The 21,520-nt window shown below is 49.0% G+C and overlaps 10 protein-coding genes across 10 annotated transcripts; 5 read left to right on the plus strand and 5 right to left on the minus strand.

Moving 5' to 3' along the window:
* Positions 1-471: 471 nt before the first annotated feature.
* Positions 472-2,571, plus strand: EPUS_07749 (uncharacterized protein; the record flags this gene model as incomplete). Its single annotated transcript, XM_007805044.1, has 1 exon — positions 472-2,571. One exon carries the CDS (start codon positions 472-474, stop codon positions 2,569-2,571), a length of 2,100 nt encoding a protein of 699 aa, XP_007803235.1.
* A 1,427-nt stretch (positions 2,572-3,998) lies between these two features.
* Positions 3,999-5,809, plus strand: EPUS_07750 (uncharacterized protein; the record flags this gene model as incomplete). Its single annotated transcript, XM_007805045.1, has 5 exons — positions 3,999-4,750; positions 4,822-5,310; positions 5,366-5,405; positions 5,471-5,595; positions 5,677-5,809. The coding sequence occupies 5 exons, from the start codon at positions 3,999-4,001 to the stop codon at positions 5,807-5,809; spliced, it is 1,539 nt and encodes a 512-aa protein (XP_007803236.1).
* A 1,038-nt stretch (positions 5,810-6,847) lies between these two features.
* Positions 6,848-7,486, plus strand: EPUS_07751 (uncharacterized protein; the record flags this gene model as incomplete). The annotated part of the gene is made up of 1 exon (XM_007805046.1): positions 6,848-7,486. The coding sequence occupies one exon, from the start codon at positions 6,848-6,850 to the stop codon at positions 7,484-7,486; it is 639 nt and encodes a 212-aa protein (XP_007803237.1).
* Positions 7,487-7,704: 218 nt separating this feature from the next.
* Positions 7,705-8,310, plus strand: EPUS_07752 (uncharacterized protein; the record flags this gene model as incomplete). The annotated part of the gene is made up of 1 exon (XM_007805047.1): positions 7,705-8,310. The coding sequence occupies one exon, from the start codon at positions 7,705-7,707 to the stop codon at positions 8,308-8,310; it is 606 nt and encodes a 201-aa protein (XP_007803238.1).
* A 988-nt stretch (positions 8,311-9,298) lies between these two features.
* Positions 9,299-11,569, minus strand: EPUS_07753 (Heat shock protein SSB1; the record flags this gene model as incomplete). The annotated part of the gene is made up of 6 exons (XM_007805048.1): positions 9,299-9,851; positions 9,985-10,181; positions 10,231-10,938; positions 10,991-11,156; positions 11,211-11,337; positions 11,419-11,569. The coding sequence occupies 6 exons, from the start codon at positions 11,567-11,569 to the stop codon at positions 9,299-9,301; spliced, it is 1,902 nt and encodes a 633-aa protein (XP_007803239.1).
* Positions 11,570-12,639: 1,070 nt separating this feature from the next.
* On the minus strand, positions 12,640-15,260 carry EPUS_07754 (uncharacterized protein; the record flags this gene model as incomplete). The annotated part of the gene is made up of 8 exons (XM_007805049.1): positions 12,640-13,061; positions 13,112-13,718; positions 13,769-14,006; positions 14,065-14,483; positions 14,579-14,635; positions 14,705-14,747; positions 14,835-14,932; positions 15,225-15,260. 8 exons carry the CDS (start codon positions 15,258-15,260, stop codon positions 12,640-12,642), a joined length of 1,920 nt encoding a protein of 639 aa, XP_007803240.1.
* An 861-nt stretch (positions 15,261-16,121) lies between these two features.
* On the plus strand, positions 16,122-16,582 carry EPUS_07755 (Cyclin-dependent kinases regulatory subunit; the record flags this gene model as incomplete). Its single annotated transcript, XM_007805050.1, has 3 exons — positions 16,122-16,234; positions 16,286-16,430; positions 16,484-16,582. The coding sequence occupies 3 exons, from the start codon at positions 16,122-16,124 to the stop codon at positions 16,580-16,582; spliced, it is 357 nt and encodes a 118-aa protein (XP_007803241.1).
* Positions 16,583-17,121: 539 nt separating this feature from the next.
* On the minus strand, positions 17,122-17,554 carry EPUS_07756 (uncharacterized protein; the record flags this gene model as incomplete). The annotated part of the gene is made up of 2 exons (XM_007805051.1): positions 17,122-17,405; positions 17,476-17,554. 2 exons carry the CDS (start codon positions 17,552-17,554, stop codon positions 17,122-17,124), a joined length of 363 nt encoding a protein of 120 aa, XP_007803242.1.
* Positions 17,555-17,780: 226 nt separating this feature from the next.
* On the minus strand, positions 17,781-19,123 carry EPUS_07757 (uncharacterized protein; the record flags this gene model as incomplete). Its single annotated transcript, XM_007805052.1, has 3 exons — positions 17,781-18,624; positions 18,751-18,932; positions 18,998-19,123. The coding sequence occupies 3 exons, from the start codon at positions 19,121-19,123 to the stop codon at positions 17,781-17,783; spliced, it is 1,152 nt and encodes a 383-aa protein (XP_007803243.1).
* Positions 19,124-19,806: 683 nt separating this feature from the next.
* Positions 19,807-21,106, minus strand: EPUS_07758 (uncharacterized protein; the record flags this gene model as incomplete). Its single annotated transcript, XM_007805053.1, has 2 exons — positions 19,807-20,971; positions 21,021-21,106. 2 exons carry the CDS (start codon positions 21,104-21,106, stop codon positions 19,807-19,809), a joined length of 1,251 nt encoding a protein of 416 aa, XP_007803244.1.
* Between the last annotated feature and the right edge of the window lie 414 nt (positions 21,107-21,520).

Consider the following 21,520-nt stretch of genomic DNA (forward strand, 5'->3'; position numbering starts at 1 on the left):
GCTCGCCGAATATACCGCCGCGAATGCACCGTTCCCAACACATCCCGTGTGTTCGACCCAACGAAGCACCTCAACCGGCATGAACTCCATTGTACCGATCATGTGTCGCCTACCCGTCCACTCACCATCTACTATCCCTTGTGTCACTGAATGCTTCCCCTTCCTTGTTGAGATTAGCATTCAGTGACACAGGGGATAATAAGATCAAGATGGATTGGTAGATTAGTATATCGACCAATTCGAGGGTCCGTAATGATGATATTGTGATTGGCCAATTCGTTTCGCCTTGGTGCGGCTTGTGCGTCGAGGATGCGTAAATATCCGCTGTAACCCACTAAGACTAAACGCGTGAAATGTCATGTGATGTTTGGAATCCTTGATGCGTCTCTCTCTCTCTTGCCTTGCCTTCATATGACCGACCTTCACTGCCCACTGTATCGGCAGCCGCTTTGCCCCTTTTATGGTATAGAGATGGTCACTAGGGAGCTATATGAATATGAAACACTGTCTGACAATGAAATTCGCTTACTGAGGATTCACCAGGGGTTAGAGGAAGATGATCTCTCTTGCTCATTAGAAAAACGCAGTCTAGAGACGGCTAATCAACAATATACAGCCATATCCTATCCCTGGGGACCTTCAGTAGATCCGCATTTTACATGCTATGTCGGTCGCTTTGCATTCCCTATTCGTCAGAATGCAGAAAATGTGCTCAGAACATTACGAAAAGCCAATAGCGATGTGCATGTCTGGCTGGATTCCATATGCATTAACCAAAACGATATTACCGAGAAAAGCTCCCAAATTAGTCTGATGCATCAAATATATAAACAAGCGAAAAACACAGCCATCTGGCTCAGCGAGGCCGATGATCTCACCGAGCATGTGATCAACTACGCCAATACTCTCGATGTGAAAAAGATTATGGAGGAATACAGATCTTACAAAAGAGGCAACGTGGAGACCAAGTCATTTATTCTGGACGAGTTGGCCTTCCATCAGGACAAGGCAACTTTGGTGAACGGTATTGCACGGCTATTCCAAGCGGAGTGGTTTTCGCGGGTCTGGATCCGTCAAGAAGCAGCCGTAGGACGAGATCCTTACGCACTAAGGGGACCCCATAGCATAACCTGGGCTCAGTTGACCACTCTAGCATCTCTTTTCCGGCCAAATTTAACAATAGTATGGCCAGAGTGGACGGACTTTAGTTTTGGTGACATTCAGCCGACACTGGACACTATCGATGCGATCGAGAATTATCGCGTTGGAGAAAGTACCGAAGCCAATAGTATAGCTGGCAATCCGTTGTTCTACCACGTTGTTCAAGCCAGATCAAGTCATGCCACAAAGCCTCATGACAAGGTCTACGCCATGAGTTCCATGGCTTCCGATATGTACAGAGACACAAACGAGGTGTTTTTGAAACCCAACTATGATCTCTCGTGGCAAGAAGTCTACGCCAACGCAGCCAAGTTTTTCTTCAAGCAGGATTTCGTCGCACATCAGGTGCTTGAACAAGCTGGTTTGATTAATCAAGGTGTGAACTCAGACCTTCCCAGCTGGGTACCGGACTGGCGATATCCTGCTGCGATTCAATTTGCCCCTTTGAAAGATTGGGCGGCTGGCGGCAACATGAATAATGTCAGGACCAGAGTGACCGGCTTGACGAAGAAAGAGCGGCAACTCCTGCTCACCTATCAGGGAGCCGCGAGCATTCGGCCGCTTTGTGCACCGCTCAGAGAACAGCGCAGGCAGCTAGAGAAGGATAGATCTCGGCTAGAAAAAAGCAAGTCACGGCTCCAGGAGGGCGACATACAAGAGGTGGAGAGGTTGCGCATACAACAGGAGTGGCTGGCAGTGCAAGAATCGGCAACGAGGGCGGTCTTGGTTCTTGAGATCTTGACATTAATGCAAGACAAGATAACCTATCTATCTCCAAGATCTTCATGGGTTAGCGATGATCATTTCCAAGCGCACAGGAAGGAAATCATTGACATCGACGATCAAAACTTAAGGTTCCTCGAGTCTCTTAAGACAGGCTTGTATATCACCTCGGATACTCTCCGACAAGCTTACAACGCCACGCTCATTGCTTCCCAAGATTCTGAAAGCAACCTCGCCCCCGATGACTTGATCGCTTCAGCCGAGGAGTGGCGGAAGTGGCTCGCCGACTGCAATACGACCTCAAGTCCAGCGTACCATCGCGCGATTGAGACCTCATTCGCCTTCCGCGACTACTCGTTCGCCTGGACTGGGAACGGTTACATGGCGCTCGTGCCCTCGATCGCACAACGTGGCGACGAGGTCATCGTGTTCTCTGGCTGTCGAATCCCATTCGTCATCAGGCCCGTGCACAAATGGTACATGCTCGTGGGGTTGTGCTATGTCCACGGCATGATGAGAAGTGCTGCCAGCATCCTGATCGAAGAGTTCAACATCAGATATGAGGATGGGAAGATTGTGACGAAGAGGCCGCAAGGTGATGTCAGGGCCAATGGCCGGAAGTTAAATGCTGGACAGTACATAGATGTTTTACACACCCTTGGGGGCAGATGGATAAAGTTAGTATAAATTAATAAGAGAATCTAGTATCTCTCTCGCCCCATCAATAACCAGGACTCTGTATCCAACTGTTTACTATCATGGATGCTGATTTACTCTTTCTGTGTATCTTGTGTGCCAATTCTATGCATTTCTTCTATGTATTTCTATGCCCTTTTTCTGTGTATTCTATATGCTAATTCTGTGCCCTCTTTCCACGTATTCTGTGTACGTATTCTGATTTTGATAGCGCCGTACAAAGGAATTTTACTAGCGTGGAGCTAACATTACTTATGGCCCCCCGTAGTATGTGCCTAATATCTTTGTATTCTTTATCCATCACCAGTTTGTCTGTTCTGTGATGACGAAACATTTTGCCGAAGTGACTGCCTCAGGGCAATGATCATACACTGTCTTTTGAAGAGCGACATCGTCTGAAAATGCACAGAAAGCTTCTTTGACCTTTGGACGTATTTGATCTACTGACTCTTCATGCTAATTTGGACTTGTGTCTGTGACTTGCTGACGTCACTATCAACCGCCACGACAGAGGTTATCCTGTACATCTTTATTTTGATTCCGACAATTTAATTGTTTTAGTTGATGACAGCAATCCTTTGCTACGTAACAACTTGCTTGCAGAATGAAAACATTGATGCAACTGCTCATATAAATTTGGTGAAGTAATACATTGGCCTGTTTGAACGCTGAAGGTTGAAGTTCAAACTTCAAATAGACGCTCAAAGTTGACGCATTCCGGTGTGGAGCCTTGGCGCCCAGGGAGCCATTCATCCGATCTTTGCATCTTAGGTTTCTAGTTAGCTACACACCACCAATTGAGAGTTTGATCCATTCTGCTCCCCATCGGGAATGGAGCCCCGCCCATTACGACTTTTCTATGGGTAGTGCCGCCCTGCCGAACGTATGATGCACAAAGTGGAAAAGGTGGTGCACGCACCCTGCTGTTAACAGGTGTTGACCTTCTGAGAGGGCCAATTGGCCGCGTTTAATATGCGTAATCCCTGCGTTTCTACTGCTTCTAATTGGTCAATTTCCAACGCAATTTCACTTCTAATTTCGCTATACGGTACAGCCAATTGTACATAGATCTACGCTCTCTACCCCCGTAGCTATCAATCAACTTGCTTCTCTACGCACTCTGCACAGCAGGTTGACAACAGGTTACATGCAGAGGTCCCTGACGTTGCAGTGCGTTTCGTCAGGATCATAGATCCTCAATGGGTGAGTGTAAAAAATGATTACTGGAGTTTCACTTAATTGTAATAATAGAGTGCCTACATGAGTACTCCTTGGTGATGTACCGAGTGAAATCTTGGCAATAACCAGACAATGGTCTCGCTTCAGCATTTAAAGACGTTTAGTTGTACTCCCTGCCGAGAGAGATGAGAACAGGACAGTTTCACTTCCCCACTTCAGTCTGTTGATCGCGGACCATGATGCCTGGCCGACTCCCCGAGGTGCCTCCTCTGGCTCCAGAGACGTACAGATGGGAGAAGTCAAAGACAGATCCTCGAGTCCTACAACGCCGTGCGAATGGTGCAGAGGTTCTTGTGGGTATAAGAGACAACAATATCAAGGGGCAGTACGATCTGTATCTGATGACCACCCTTCGCATTAATAATCTTTCCACTGCCACGGCACTGTCCCTCTCATCCCTCAAGGAGAAGCTTCAGCCCGCGCTGCTGGAGATCCGCTTCAAACATCCAGAAATTGCCTGCACAGTCCTGTGGGATAATCAAGTCGCTCCGGTCATTCAATATACGCCACCCGAGAATAGCAAAGACGCTCATACATGGGCCCACAACACGGTTCACATTCTGGCCACATCGAAAACTGGTGTTGATGCACGGACAGAAGTCGAGCAGCGACGACGACTGGTTGGTAGTCAGCCAGCAAAGCCAGTTTCGATATATATCGTCGCGGACGTTGCAAATGAGGATACACCGCTCACTCCAGGGACCGTTGTAGATGTTTTGATGCACATGAACCATCTGTACTGGGACGGAATCAGTGTGCGGATGTTCGCTGGAGATCTGCTCCGAAGTTTGAGTCAGAACCTAGGCGTAGAACAGAAACCATCACAATATCAGTGGGGAGAAGAAATCGCGAACCTTGGTGTGCCGGTCTTGGACGCCTTGGATATTGACATAGGTTCTTTGGGTGACGACTTCAATACTGCTCGCGACGAGTACATCCAGGCTCTGCTTGAAATTGAAGTAAGTCACTCATTCTGTCCTGCAACTTCCGATCTAACATAAGCAACGTACGGTTTAGCTGGGGCCTCCGATGCAGAGCCAAAACGGGAACACCTCGCACCATATTCCACACCTTCACTGTCCCCGAGAGTGAAACCATGATCCGCGCCGTCAAATCTCGTCTCGGTCCCAAGTATACGATTTCACATCTGGGTCATGCAGCCACTGTTCTGGCGCTGCTTAAAGCCAATCCACCTTCCAACGATATTCCGGACAGCCAATCCTTGATCATGCCGATTCCCGTCAATGGCCGTCGGTGGCTGAGAGATGACCACGCGCGCGATTATTATGGCATGTGTCAGACTGGTGCGGTAATAAAAATCAAGAATATCAAGTTCTTCATGGTCGATGGCAACGATAGAGATGCGGTTGTGGAGGCGCTCGAAAGGGGATGCAAACTTGTCAAGGAGGCGTATGATCATTGGATGAGCAAACCGTTCCTATTGGCGCTGGGGATCTCGAAAGATAATTTCATTGCGTCATACCTAACTTCGTGGGTTTTCGTCGTGCAGCCTATTGGTTGGGAGCGAAAAGCTGATGTTGGCCAGCCCCAAGGAATCAGTGCCGTTCGGTGGGATGGCTCATGCGGTACATTTCTCTCCTGCCTCTCTTCAGGTCGGAATCACTGTTTTACTGACACCAAGTCTTGATAGATCTTCGTCAGTGACGGAATGAATGACCGATTCATTCCTGGGGATGTTACGAGCGCGGCTACAGGAGAGAAGCTCATGTCTGTAGAGAATGTTTCTTTCTTCCTGAATAAGTATTTGCCGTCCATGTGAGTCTGAACTTCCATGAGTGGCGCTCTACAATCACTCGTCATTGCTTGATCTTCATATCTGTCACTGACCAGCGATAGGTCATTCCGACTTGACAGTTGGAAAGGCGCTTCTACATTGTCTCTTTGCTATAATGACGGGAGCTATACGGCCGAGGAAGCCACGACCTGGCTACAATATTTAGCGACTTACATGTTGGCTTTTGCACAATAGACTCAGAAACTGTCTAGAAAATACTTCTCAGTATTTTGTCCCGATCCAGCGATGAGGATGAGTCGTCCACTTCAAGTACGACGATCCAATCCGCAGAGAGGCTTGGTTTCAGTGACCAGAAAAAACAATATGAGGAATACAAGGTGCCTGCAGATTATACACGTACTTGGCCTCAGAGGAGCCGCGGTTTCTTTCAAATCTTTGTAGAGCAATTGAAGAGGCGGGCAAAACCATCGATCACTTCCCAGCCTGTATAGACTGCTCAACCCCTGTGCAAGGGTGGTCAGAGGTTTACAGCCACTACTAACTAGCCGCAAAGAATGACGTTGGTCGGGAGATGTCAGAAATATATGTTATGTTGACGCGGGTCTAAATGGCCCCAGTCGTTTTAGTTATAGGCCCGGGTACTTCTAATGCCCTAATCAAGAACAGACTACCATTAATTAACTAACAATTCCTATATCTAAGATTCAGCCCTTCGGCCCCTCCCTTCCTCAGAACCACGGTTCAAAATCCAGAAGAGTCAGTATTTTACCAGCCAACAGTAAGCAAGCACCTCAGTAACGAGATAACCCGAGCACAGAATTCTAGGGTCACTGTAGACGGAATGTCTTCAGACAGCCATATTTAACAGAATTATTTGCAAACAGCCACATTCAGGGTCAGGGCTTGATATACTATTGCCCACTAATTTTGTATGGAGATTTACTGTGACGCGGTACGCCTGCGTCGATCACAGCAAATAGATAACAGTACAGTCATAATAGTATTACTGCAGTTTGCAAACTGTGGGAGGCTCATCGTCACTGCTCACGTATCTGACATCTAACATCTTTTTCACGTGAAAGACGAGTCACTCGGTCAGGAAATTCCTATTTTCTAGACCCAGGACATGCATAAATATCCTTGAGATGCTCTTTTGAGCTGCTCCCTAAGCTACCCTGAACGGCTCGGTATGTTGTAAATTTTGAATGTCTGCTTGAATGCTGATCTCGGAAAGAAACTGTCAGCCCTCTTTCAACCGGGCAATAGCTCGCAATGAGGCAGACTGCGGCCCGCCTTTCTCGTCAAATAACGCTCGAAGTGGAACGCAAATTCCGCTGCACTGTCGAGTCTGTCAACTTGCTACGAGCGAATGGGGGCGAGCCTCCGTTCCCAGAGCTGTCGTACCTTGGACGCAAGACCTTCAGTGATACGTACTTCGATAAGCACCAAAAGCTGTCCTCAACTGGCATCTATGTGCGAAAACGCGATGGCCGCTGGCAAGCGAAAGTACGTCAGAGCGGCGACTACCAAAACTCGACGTTCGAGGAGCTTGCTGGGAAGGATGAGATTGGCGATCTGGTAGCCCGATGCACCGGACAAGCATCCTCACACAGCGTTGACTTCGGGCTGTCACAGATGGCTCATTTTACCACGGTGCGGGATAGGTGGAGAGCCAACCGGAGGTTCGAAGTCGTGCTCGATTCTGCTAGTTTCGGGCATATGGTTGGTGAAGTTGAGCTGCAGAGCGTGGGTGAGGTCGATCCAGTGGCCAGCTCACGGGCATCAGACAGCATGCACGCCGAGATAGAAGCTTTCATGCAGAAATATTCTTGGGCCTTTCCACCCGGAAAGGCCGATGGGAAGTTGTCCGCTTACTTTGCGCACAAGTCCTCAACAGAGAGTATAACCTAAGCTGTTACAAACTACTTTGTTGTTGAATGGCAGCAGTCATTCGCTCATTGACCCACTCCTTCATTAGGTTGGACTAGGTATGCTCCACCTCAGCCTTACTATCATCATTCATTCCATAGATCTAAGCCCGAGCAGGCTGGTTCCGGAACCCTATACCAGTGTCTCAGTCTACCTACGGAGTACACTCCCACTCCCCATCAAGTTTGAGGCAGGTAGGAATGGCGCAGGCCATCCAACCGCAGCAAAGGCCAAAAAATATCTATATCGTTGGCGCGCAGTCCAGCGGCAAAACAACCTTGATTTCCGGTCTCGAAAAGTACTTTCACGATCATTCAAACACAACCTGGGGAGCCTCAACGGTAGGAACACCATTTGTGCTGGAAGAAGTCGCTCGCAAAGTTCCACTGGATTGCGGGTGCACGGGCAAGACGGTATCCGACTCCAAGTCTCGAGCGCTGCGACTGCAACGCCTGATATTGGAAACGCAGTTCGAATCCGAGGACGCCATCAAAGGTCTTTGGTCTATGCCCGACCAATCGGGGCTCGCTGGCGAAAGCGAGACGGAGCAGTTAATGGAGACGAAACAGTGCAGAGAGATGAAACATGCGCTACAGAACTCGTTGATCATCGTCTGCGAGCCGGTAGTGCCGTGGCTGAAGGGAGATGGATTGAGGCTCATGCCGAAAGACCGCTCGGCGAGGACCGAGCTTGTTTTGCGACTTTCTCAACCGCCTCGGCTTCAGATACGTGATCCTTCCCAAAGACCTGACCAATTAAGACATACGAGTGCATTTTGTTGTAACAAAATGGAAGGAAATGGATGATGGGTGAAGTTTCATAAATAACTCATTGAGTCAAAAGCGATCAAGTTCGAACAGCTATCTGGTGGTGATGGCTAATATGCTCCTCAGTCACCTTTTGGCTGGGGACAGCTAAACACGGTTGAGGCGGACATGAATCCTGATGTACCTAGAATTGTCGCTGATGTGGCCTTCGTGCACCGTCATGGTCACTTCCTGTTTAAGCATCAACCTTCTCGTACCGCTTTTGAGGCAGTCCGCTCGGACACCAACGCCAGAGGCAGCGTTGGACGTCCCGGAAACTAGTTAGAAATTGTGAAGTAGAAGGCAGTTGAGCTGTTAGGCCGAAAAAATCAACGTTACTGGTCTCAATATCATGACTTGCAACTTGATCTTAACCTTTCCTTTACCTGTCTCGAGCAGGATAACATGCTTGTTTTGCGCAAAGTGTGTATCAGAACCACGTTCCGTCAAGAAGCAGCAGCTGCTGACGAAAGAGGAGCTTTTGATAGTAGGTCTTCCAGGCCATACAACGTAGATTTACTACTCATTTGAACAATAAATGCGTTCGTAGTCCCCCTGGAAGGATGCGGCTAATGCTGGAGAGGAAGTGGGGATGGAGTCCATGGTAGTTCAAATTGGGAACAACTTACTTTGTATGGTGTTTGCATAGAAAGAAAGTACCAAGGTCTAAGGTACCGAGAGCGGCAACAGCTGTTTTAACCAGGCACTCGAGCGGGGATCCATGATCAATGGCGTATCCCTAAAGATCCCATCATCTATAGCACTTCGGTGATGGGGTGAAATTGGCTTTTGGATTCGAGTTCTCTTTTGTCAATCTAGCTAATGAAATCGCTTCGACTTTTCCGCTGCTCTCCCTGAACCCCTAGTCTATTTATCATGGAGGAGAAGACGTTGCTGCACATCAAACTAGAAGAGCTGGCAGGACGCATGCTCGACAAAACTGGATGAAAAGGAGAAAGGCAGGTGGCAGCAGCTTCAATAAGACAGATCACCGAGTGGCCATTGCCTTGGTCATCAATCTCTTCAGAGCCAATTCCTTCTTTTTCAGGTCCTCAGGCGTGGAATCCTCGACCTCAAGCTGGGCCATGGCATCACTCAGAGCAGTCTCGATCTTCTCTTTGTTGCCGCGCTTCATCTTCATCGACATACCTGGGTCGGAGATCATGTCTTCAACACGGCTAACATAAGACTCCAGCTGCTGCTTAGCCTCGAATTTCTTGGTGAATGCTTCATCGCTGGTCTTGAACTTTGCGGCATCAGTAATCATGTCTTCGATTTCGGATGAAGACAGTTTCCCGACTGCATTGGAGATAGTGATATTGGCACTTCGACCAGATGACTTTTCTGTTGCTGTGACCTTTAAGATACCATTGACGTCCACCTCGAAGACAACTTCTAGAGCAGCATCTCCAGCCTTCATTGGTGGAATGGGAGCCAGAGTGAATTCTCCAAGAGATGTGTTGTCTTCACAATTGGTACGCTCGCCTTGAAAGACGGGAAACTGGACAGTCTGCTGGTTGTCGACAACAGTGGTGAACGTTCTATCAAGGGATTAGTCAGTAGCTGCTCGCGATAGCTGGTATGTTGGGGAGGGAAACAACGATATGAAAGCAGTAGCTGCTCGCGATGGTTGGTATGTTGGGAAAGGAACCAAAGATATGAAATGAACTTCACCTTTTTCGAATTGTTGGTACGGTCTGTCCGCGGGGGACAACAGGAGCGAAGATGTTTCCCTCCATAGCGACACCAAGGGACAAAGGAACAACATCGAGAAGCAACAGATCTGCGGTTTCTGCAGATGTGGCCTTGCCAGACAAAATGCCGGCTTGAACAGCTGCTCCATAGGCAACGGCCTCGTCAGGGTTGATACTCTGTGCAATGGATCAGCTAGGTAACATGCGCAGAGCAAAATGTAATAACCTTCTCGAGCTTCTTGCCATCAAAGAAGTCGCTCAATAGTTTCTGGATACGAGGGATACGAGTAGAGCCACCAACAAGCACAATCTCATCGACCTTTGACTTATCGAGACCTGCATCCTTCAGGACTTGCTGCACTGGATCTAAGGTCCCGGAGAAAGCTTTCGCGTTCAGGTCCTCAAACCTGGCACGAGTGATCTGAGCATTGAAGTCTTCACCCTCGAACAGAGAATCGATCTCAACAGTGGTCTGAGTCCCGTTCGACAGAGTTCTCTTAGCTCGCTCACAAGCTGTTCGAAGTCTTCGCAATGCTCGCGGGTCGCCGGATAGATCCTTCTTCGTCTTGCGGTTGAATTCCTTTTTGAAATGTTCCAGCAGGTTCGTGTCAAAGTCCTGTCCTCCTAGATGTGTATCACCAGCAGTAGCCTTGACAGTAAAGACACCACCTTGAATGTTTAGCAACGACACATCGAATGTGCCTCCACCCAAGTCGTAGATCAGTACGTTTCGCTCTTTGTCAGACTTGCCAGATCCAAGACCATATGCGATAGCGGCAGCAGTGGGTTCGTTGATGATGCGCAACACGTTGAGACCAGCGATAGCACCAGCATCTTTGGTGGCCTGTCTTTGATTGTCGTTGAAATATGCAGGGACCGTGACGACAGCCTTAGCGACTTTCTTTCCCAACTTGGTCTCGGCGACTTCTTTCATCTAAGGGCACGTATCAGTATATATCAGGTAAAGGCATGTAGGGATGACGAACCTTCATCAGCACCATTGAAGAGATTTCTTGTGGAGAAAAGGTCTTGTTCTCGCCTAAGTATTCTACCTCCACCATAGGGTTGCCGCCTTGATCAATGACCTTGAACGGCCATGATTCGATATCTTTTTTGACAGTCTGATCATCAAACCTTCTACCAATTAAGCGCCTTACTCAAAGTTAGTAATTTCGAGCTATGGCTGGACAGTTTCCTCGATCTTACTTGATGTCAAAGACAGTGTTCTTCGGGTTCATGGCAGCCTGATTCTTTGCTGCTTCTCCAATGAGGCGCTCTTGGTCCGTAAAAGACACGAATGAAGGTGTGGTGAAGCTGCCCTGCTCATTTGCGACTATTGAAAGATCTTAGCAAATGTGCTTTTTCAAGAGAAGTTTGTCATATTGCGCGAGGCATGTAGAGGGGCGCAACGTACTGATTTCGACATTGGTGCCTTCATAGTTAGCAACACAAGAGTATGTTGTTCCTGATTGTAAGGTCAATGCACAGTCGGTTGGTGCGAGGCTATCAAATGAGGACGAACCGAGATCGATGCCAATGGCACCTTCATAGACTTCTTCGGCCATGTCAGCCTGTCGTACTCGAGAACGCTAGCAGGAGAAGTATTGAATGTAGGCAGAGGTTAAGGGTTGTAAGGGTTGTGAGGTATGCTTCGGAAAGCCTGGCTAACAGTATGAATTGGAAAAAGTTCCGACCTGGCTTGCGAACTTTTTGAAAAGCCCCACAATTTTTGCGGAAAAATTAAAGTTTGGCTCAGATCAGCTTGCCCAGCAGTGGACCGCAGCGGAGCCGCTACACATATAATTGTTCCGAATTCACAAGTGTTCTGCACAGGGGTAGCACGGCTACATACACAACGAAGAATGTTCTAATTGTGGCCGGGTACAACATCACTACATCTACGCTATGCGAGTCACCATGTTATCAACTGACAATAGGAGGAGAAGTGAATGTTGCTTCATGTGTTCTCGTTGGCTTTGCTAGAAAATAGTCAAAAGACTCGCTGCTCGATGGATGAGAAGCGATTGCCTTGGAGAACAAAGACTAGCTTTTAGCTATTCCGGGCTGAGACGTGTGTTCGTTACTGCAAAAGAAACATGCCTTTACTGGAGAGCATGAGCCAGCACGGGACTTGCTTCAGTTTTGAAAATGAAGAAGCACGTGGTTACACCACAAGAAGCCGACGGTGACGTGCTTAGCAGGAAGAGGTTGATTGATTCATTTGTCCATCCATTCATTTTATAAACCCGTTTCGGCACCCGTAAGGGGTTAAGATCGGCGAGGCCAGTAAGGAAGAGGCTCTCATAAAATCATGCTAAAAGAGCCATCAGGGTGCGCTTAGATTACTCTAACCATAAGATTGCTTAGAGTGTACAAGGATAGATAGCTTAGTCGTCTGTCATCTGATGAAATCCTCAGACTTATAATGTATTTTGCTTAAAACATTAATGTGGTCCGTCTTTGACAAAATAGTTGCCATTTCTATAACAGCACTTAATCCATATCTTTAACTAGCCCTTCTCCTGGTGCATCGGTGACAAAGTCAGGCACACTGGCCATCACCCATAATAGTACACCCAGTTGCTTGCGCATAACATCTCCGTGTAAAGAATACTATGACTCCATGCCTCATATGCTAGATCTCTTGTGCTAGAAAGTTGACTGTAAGGACGAATCGCTCGAAGTCATGTCTCTCCTGGGGCCATTCCGGTGCTGGTTCTCCTTTCTTGTTTATCGTAGCTAAAAAATCGGCGCAGATCGTGTTGACTCCAGGGAGAAGTCTGAAGTGGAAGGTATAGACACCACGCACGGTTGGTTGTGTGGGATAGAGGATTGCTAGGTCTCTGCTCAAAACCGGTCGCCACTGTGCACGACCGAGACACTCTTGGCTGAGATGAAGAGTCATCTGCAACCATGGATGCGATGGGGGCAGATGGATTACCATCCCGTGCTGGGTTTGTGTTTTCTCGGGAAAGTATGTCATTTTCCATGGGTGAGGATGTTCAAGCTCCGGGTCTGTTTCGGCTTCAATGTGCGTGTACAGAGCATCCTCGATACCTGTGAGATTGTCAGCTTACAAACTAGAAATCCGATGATGGAAAGTCTACCCTTTCGTGGATCTCTCATGACCCGATCGAAGGCGGTCTCGACTAGGTAAGCTGGTGTGGCAGTTGGAGGGCGTGGAACTTGGGCGGGCTGAGACTGCTGAGGGATACTAGCTGGTGGTTGCATCGATGCTGTCGAGGTCACATCCTGACTCAATTTCTGATTGCCAACTGGCTGAGCGGGCTGGTCACTGTCTGGACGTGCATCTGCCATGCTGCTGTCTTGCGCCAGACTTCCCTTGTCTTCAGCGCCACCTGTGGAAGCGACAGATGCACTTCGTTTCAAGCCGGCTTCGACTTTGCCTACAGGTGTAGCGCTGACACGTGGTGATTCTCTACGGCTAGAAGGACGCTGAGCCATGCGAACTGGTGTCTCACCCGAGCCAAAGACCTGGCCTCGAGAAGCAGCCCGTACATGCTCATCCTGCCGACGTCGAGCTTCTTCGTCAACAGTGATACCAGGTTGTGTAGTATCTTTGTTAAGGTTAGTGAATTTGATGCGTGGCGTTGGTTGTTGCGACGGATTCTTGGGTGGATTGAGGATGAGCTTCTTGGGTGGCATAATATCTCGTGCACCGTCAATACCTGACAGTCGATTCAAGAACCAGTCCTACATCATTAGCAATTTAGGTGGAGAATACAACAGACTGGAAAGCATACCCGCAACTTATTTGCATTCTCATGGATGAAGGAGCCTTCTTCGTTGTAGGTTCTGGCGTTTTCCCACAGATACTCAACCTCTGTAATGAAAGACTCCCAGGTTGGAAATTTGTTGCTCGAGACCGCCTTCTGGATGTCTTTCAAAGCCGTTGGATGCGAGATCTGTTTGTAGTAGTCGGGATAGTCTCGCTTGGAAGGCTTTTCGTAGAACTCAAGTGTGATCTCGGTGTCCGCATCACTGTAGGAGGTAAGCTTTTACAGGCTACAAACAGACATAAACACTTCTGGCAACACACGTTGGATCTCGAAGCTCGATCATTTCTTCCACAATTTTGAGCTGCTCTTGTTGCATGCTTTCCATTCCTGCCGAAGGGGTTTCGTCCTTTACACCATTTGCGCTCTTCCGGCTTGCCGAACCATTCACTCTTAATTTGATCGTCGGGGCTACAAGTGCATCCACGGGGGTTGCAGCTTCACTGACATGGCCTTTATCTTCAATGTCGTCCGGAATCGGCGTCGGCACTGCACGGTACTCCTGATCCTTGTACGCTGGGTTGTGCTTCGGCATGAAGTTCGATAATGCTTTACGAATCCTCTCCGCATCCTCATAGATCTTTGAGCTTGTGGTGTTGAACTCTTTGGCATTTTGTACCATACGCTTGAGGTCCGACTCGAGTGCTGTCATATTCTCATATTGAAGAGCATTCAATTTGTCCTGCGCAAGCTTATCAGCTACTATCATATATCCTCCTCACTTCCATACCACACAGGAAAGGACTATTCCCGCCCGGCGCTGGCGTTGGCACATACCTCGATTTCCTGGAATGAGAGAGGAAGCTTGACCTGTCGGTAATACTCTGTATTGGTCTGTCATAGGTATTAGTTACAGCAATTTTTTGTTTCTCGTCATCAGTGGTTCGTGCCATATACACATACCCTAGGTGGCAGTTGGAGGAACTCGGTTGCAACGATTCGACCTCTGCAAAGCGTTAGTAGATAGCATAGAGATTCGCAGCAACGATGGGTGTGCTGCATAGCTGTGAGCAGCTTGAATGATACTACATACGTCTTGTCTTTCGAACTCTTGAGAGACTCGAGCAATTTCAACCCGGTTGCAGTTGTGCCTTCAGCAGTTTCATTTCCAGATGGCCAGCGATTATCCTCCTGCGGATTCCATTCACATTAGCCAGGTCTTGGTCGCAAAAGCACTGGCTTGCAACTGCACGGGCTGCAGAGGCCGAAGGGGGATAGTGGTCGCTCTCTCGAGCCGCTCTGGCACTGCGCAATCCCTATGCATAAGTGCAGCAGCTGATTCTTCGGCACACAGCAGCAGGGCTATCCACTGCTGCATATTGGCTATCATGGCGACAAGCGACCATGATGGGTGGTGCGACCGTGACGCCCCGGCAAGATGGCGGATATAGTGACGATGAGGGTGTGCAGGAGGTAAACTTACGATCACTCGACGCTTCTTGGGCGCTGGGGTAGCCATGTCGGAGCTGGCCCTCCGCTTGACACTCATCAATAATGCGTCCGAAGTTCGACCAGGACAATGCTCTCTGAACTGCGCGGGGGTGATTTTATTGAAGACTTGAAGCAGATCTTTCAGAATCGCAGGATATCAGTCTCCACAGCTTCAACAAAAGATTCAGCAGTATTACTGACCTGGTTCAAGACCGTGCACATACTCTTCATGCTCATACGCGTTTTGGGTAGCTTCAAAGGGTATGCCAATATGGGTTGATGGGTGTGGCAATAATTGCGTGGCAAGACGTGGGTGAGGGTGCCTCTGACAGCAGATTGGTGGGGGCGGCCCTTAGCTGGCCTGGCTTGGCTTACCCAGGGCTGTTTGTGCTGTGGAAGAAGTGCGTGTTTACATTCACTCGTTTACTGCCCCGACTTGGACTTGTTCGGACGACTCCAGAAGGACTCCAGCAGGACTCCAGCAGAGGCTGTTATTTCGCATGCCTGTGTCCACTAAACATTGTTGTTGTCTACTCACGTCAATTGATAAGCTGCTCTTTCTCTCAGGCTGAAAGCTGTGCTCCTACCACATCTGGCTTTGCCTGAAACTCGTCTTGCTCTCACACGACCATACGCGGCATCTGCTGTCTATCAGATCTTGGTAAACACTTCACTCATTCACAACTTATAGCTGTCTACAAGCTTGTCTGGTGTTTATACCTCCAACAGCCGGAGCCTGGATATTCTCGGCGCTAACCTAAGTCACAAACATTCACTGCACGCGACACCGCAGCCTGGACCTTGTCCTTTACACTACATCGCAACTTCTACACACAAATCTCTTTTCTACTCCTCACATACTCACCGACAAACGACTTGAGCCACCACCATGTCTCTACCGGATCTCGATCACTCGAGACGTAACCCGAAGCCAAGGTTGTTACTAGAACAAGAGCGCGTACGTTTGGATGAGTACATCGAGTCGATCGGCTACTCCGCGAGGTGAGACACATTCAAACCTACAATTTTGAGAGCAAATCCTGACTGGCTCAGATACTCTGACAACTACTACGAATACCGACATGTTCAGCTCCCAAAGGCTATGCTCAAGGCTATTCCCCGTGACTACTTCGACCCGTCCAAAGGTACACTGAAACTGTTGTGGGAGGAAGAATGGAGAGGACTAGGAATCACACAGGTATAGAGCCCTGATTTTCGCTGGTAGGCAAAAAAGCTGACCACCAAATCTAGAGTCTGGGTTGGGAGCACTATGAGGTCCACGAGCCGGAGCCACACATTCTGCTGTTCAAGTACGAATCCCGTTACTTTGTGGGTATAGTACCTTACTAATCTAGAATCCAGGCGACCGATCAACTATCAACCATCAGCTCAACAGTAGTGATTCTTTCGGCGATGATGCATGATGCATGATGGATACGGCGCATTTTGACTTTGGCGGCTCACAGTGAGTCTTGGAGTGCTATCATACCCAGCCAGCGAGTAGCGAGTAGCGAGCAGCAACCAGCAACCAGCAAAGCTCAGGACTCAGAAGTTCTCGAGCAAACAAAGACCTTGCTTTTGATTCAGACCAGCTTCCCAACTCCACCCCACATGCAATGGTATTGGATCCTCTCACAACCCTTCCCTCCCCTCCGGTCCAATCCCTAATTATCACGTAACATTCCTCTCCAACCACTCCTCCCACTGCCCAACCGTCCAACTACTACCAATCGTCCTCTCCTCCACCCCATCAAAGAAAACCGTAGGACTCACATGCACCCCCACCACCCTCGCACTCTTAACCACCCATTTCAGATCCGCAGTAACCTTATTCCCATCATTCAACCCGGCGCCTCCGCCCCCTCCCTCCGCAATCCTCAACAAGCCCATCATCTCCTCGCCATCCACCCCAACCCTCTCCTCCGCAAGCCCCCGAAAAACTCCGTCTGCCGCTCAAACAGCGCGGCGGAGTAGTGCCAGAACTCGGTGGGTGCGAGGCGGAGGACCGCGAGGGCGGCTTCGTGGCAGAGCGTCGAGGACGGGTGCCAGGGCTGGATCTGCTGGCGGAAGATGACGCGCAGTGTGCTGGGGTATTTTTGCGTGACGAGGCTGGTGATGGCCGGGTGGAGGGTCTGGAAGAGTTTGCGCGAGTAGGGACAGGTGTAGTCGAGGTCTGTTGCGCTACGCTGTTAGGGATCTTGGGTGATTTGATAGGGAGGGATTTTGGGGGGATGGGGGGGTACATATTTCGAGGGTGTGAGGGACTTGTGACTGGGTGGAGGCGGGGAGGAGTTGGCCTGCGAACTGGGGTGGGAGGGCCATTGAGGTGAGTGGAGGGTGAGGTTTGGAAAAGATGTGTTCCCAGCGGTGAAGATGGGTCGATAATGCTCACATGAGATCATGAGATTGGTGGGGTGGTGGTCACCCGTCTACTGATCTTGATCGCTGCGGGCCCGCGGCCCGAAATTTAGAGTGGCAGATCTTCATGGACCATATCAATACACATGCCAGGCGTACGCCCGTTTAATACATCTAATTCTCTAATTCTCTAATTCTCTGCACGACCCTCCTCCAGCACCCTGTTCTTATCTCCTTCCTTCTCCTTCTCCTTCTCCATCATCTGCATCCCCACCTCCACCGTGCCCCTCCGCATCTTTTCACCCTGACGCCCCTCTTCAACCACGAACCAGCAGCTCCCCACTACGGTTCCTAGTACCCCTATCCACATCCGCCAAGTCCAAATATCGTCTTTACCATTAACGACCACATCCAACACCAAGACGAGGACCTGTTTCACATTCCCTGCGATGGTGATCCCCAGCGCCCCGACTCTCCGATTTGCCTCAAAAGATGCGATGTTGAGGCCAAGAGCTACTAGACCATTAAGTGTAATAAAGATGGCAAAACTTGCATTCATGGTAAATTTCTCATTTTCTCCGGTTGTAGTGTCCAGGCGAGAGGCGGAGGAGGGTGAGGAAGGGAGATGACGGAGTTCTCCAGCAATCCAGGCATAAAGAATAGACTGCAGGAATGCAAGTGGGGAAATGTAGTGAAGGAGTTGCATGGCGCTCAGGTTAAGGCCTTTCCCGCCTTCGCCTTCGCCCGGAGGCGACTTGCATTTCTGTAATGCAGCCGCAGCAATAGGCTTGCATGATGCTAGCAATGCACCCAGAAGGGTGAGGAGGATGCCAGATACATTGCCTGGAGTTGACGACATGTGGGTGCTCTGGCTAGGAGTGGTTGTTGCGAGGGCCACACCAAAGACGACAAGGATCAAGGATGCATAGGAAGACCATGTGTATTGCCTCCGGCAGAAGACACGAAGGATAAGAGCCGTGATTGCTGGGCTGATTGCGCGGAGGAGCTGGTGTACAGAGAGGGACGTGAGACGCCTATTCAAGAAAATTTAGCCAGTTATCATCACACGAGATGATTCATGTTAGACATATGCGGAGAACAATGTGGTGCAAGAGGTCAAAATGAGGATCGAGATGGTTGGTGGAGGTGTGAGGACTAACAAGGAGACATTGCTGATCCCAATATTCACGCTGTAGAGAATGGAGAAGAGCACAAGGTTGACAGAGTCAACAAGCCGAATATTCTGCATCCTGATACCGCTGCTGCTTTTACGAAGAATGACAGCACATCCAAGCCATGAAGCACCTGCATGTAGTGCTGTGAGCAGGTATGGGAATTTCACCTTGGAAATAAGTCAGCAATGTCCCGTGGATGGTATCAGGGACGCAGGGGTTTTCGGTAACCAACCTTCTCCAGTAGCAATTTGTTGAGCAGCGTAAGCGCAAGGTTGAAGCTGAAGTAGAAGAGAAGCGATACTGCTGATCCTGTCTGAACATACTTTCCCATGTTGACGCCGACGGCATGGATGGCCATCGCAAGCTGCATGCAAGACATCCAGTAAGAGGTGGTATTGTACAAGGGCAAGGGCCGAAGTGGAAAGCAGAGGAGTGGTAAAAAGATGTGAACGACAATTAGTCTTATCGGAGCTGTAGCACGATGCTAATACCCAAAGAAGATGTATTTGCTGCACAGGAAGAGAAACTGGCATGGCAGAGAAAAAGATTGCTTGGCAGTAGTTGTTGGAGCGTTTGTCAGTCTTCAATCGTAAATCCATGCGCAATGCGGCCTACGGCCTATCCAGATTCTTTCATGGGATCGTTGTGGATGTGTGCTCGCACAATCGTCCAGCCAACCTTCCATTGATGCAGATGCCCCATGTAAATGCAGACTCCCCATGCCGCATTCCTTATTACCTAGACGCCATCGCTAACTCTGTCAACATAGGGGCTCCTCATAACGATTATTTGCCTGCTCCAGGAGATGAAGCTCCTCCGCACAGCAGTTCGAATGTCGCTGTTTATGCTGAGGGGCAACTCACTTACACTCTTTGGGGAGGACGGTGCCGAACCACAACAAGACTGTACTAGGCTTCCACTGTTCCTTCACTGTCATACCGTGATTCCTTGAGCACCACCAAAGCATTCTGAAAGCAAGATGCCCCTTTTAAAGCTATTCGAACCATCTGGCTCCCTGCCATACAGATGAAATCCTGGTTTTCAACCCTTCGGACCATTTTCGAGCTGCGGCTTTTCAGACTTGGGTTTTCCAAGTGGACGTTGGGTATTTAGCCAGATCCCAGTGGTCGACGCCAAAACATGTACGAAAGCATTTTCTTTAGGCAGATACACTGCGTAGACAGACATCTTACACCGACCTTTTGGTCCCTTGATGCCAATTTCACCCCTCAGGTAGCAGGCTCCTCGTGGAATGTCGAGTTGCGTGCTGCGCCATTTTCTTAAGAAGTTAAGCTTGAAATCTCTGGCTGCAGCAGAAATGGCTGAGTTCGGCTCTGCTTCTGGCATAATGTTGCGGATAAGCTCGGCCTGCACACGTGGTGTTGCAGCCAAGGAGAGATTCTGATGTGTGCTTGTGCGCGTTTGAGTACTTAGCATTGATGCACTTTTGGATCCATTTGAGCCAACTGTAGGTTGGGAAGAACCTTCGACAGGCTTTGCTATAGGCTCCTGTTGATCTGATTTGCCTGCCTTTGACCAGAGACTTCGCGAAGTACTAAAATAAGATGTCAAGAGTGTCGAGCTCAGTGCTTGCAACGACGAAAGCAATGCTGTGGGAAATAGAACGCTATAGAGCCTTTTAGCCCGTCGCTCATTGACCCTTCTGCTCACCCATGTGACCTTGTCATTCGTCCAAAGTATTCCCGAGCGTTCATACTCGACCGGTGCTGTTGATGGGAAGTCAAAGTCCAGCCAGGTTGCATAGACGGTCAACGGTCGGCCGAGGAGGCGGGTGATCACAGCGCGATTATTTAGATCGCTACAGACACTCGCAGTCAACCCAGATTTGACTGCCTTCACTCGCTTCAAATCTTTTGACAGTTTTACAAATTCCTGCCATTCTGGATCGTCGCCAGAGTAATATTCCTTTTCACATTTTCTCAACCATGTCATCGGTACAAATATACCACCTTGCGGCCGATCCGCCCTTTCCATTGAATCCACCCCCGATGTTGCCTCCTTCGATCGACGATTGAGCTCCTCGAGTCGCCGATGCTCCTTATGCCAGGATTCCCCATATTCCCTATCGTGCAATTTCTTGTGTTCTTGAACCATCTTTCGAACCTCGGCAGGGAGAATGCGCTCCGGTAAAGGAATACATGAGCCAAGTGCTAGAGCCGAAGTCAGAAGCATGAAGGTACTGATCCTGATGGAGTAAGCCTTGGTGAGTCATGAGAAGAAAATAGAGCGTATACCTGTTCTTCGAGGTGAGCTTCACCCTTTGCAAATGGAGGAGCCCATTGTGCGCTGGTAGACGAGATCGTTCCAGGATACCGGCCATGATTTCAAAGGGAACATATCAAGAACTTAAGAAACAAGGACAAATTTATAGCAATGTGGATGTGATGTCAATGCCAGATAATATTGTTATTATCTTGCAGCACTGCAGTCGCAAGGAAGTGAGATTCAAAGAGGATTTTCGAGGATGGCAAAACATTCTATGAATGACGGATGCACTGATTGAAGAGGGTACTTCACATGGAGGATAGGAGCATAGTCTTGTAGGCAAGATGAAAGCAAGACCAATGACAGCCCTATTGTATACACGATACTAAGGGGTACGAGTAGGGTAGTCTACCGTAGGAATTGGAGATGCAAATCCCCAGCGGAGCTTTCCGCACAGGTGGGGGCTCTGATTACTTGTGTAACTACGGAGTATGTACAATGAAGTGTGACCTCGGGTACTGCCGCTTTT

Source organism: Endocarpon pusillum (genome assembly GCF_000464535.1).
Source record: "Endocarpon pusillum Z07020 unplaced genomic scaffold scaffold3895, whole genome shotgun sequence".
Lineage (NCBI taxonomy): Eukaryota > Fungi > Ascomycota > Eurotiomycetes > Verrucariales > Verrucariaceae > Endocarpon > Endocarpon pusillum.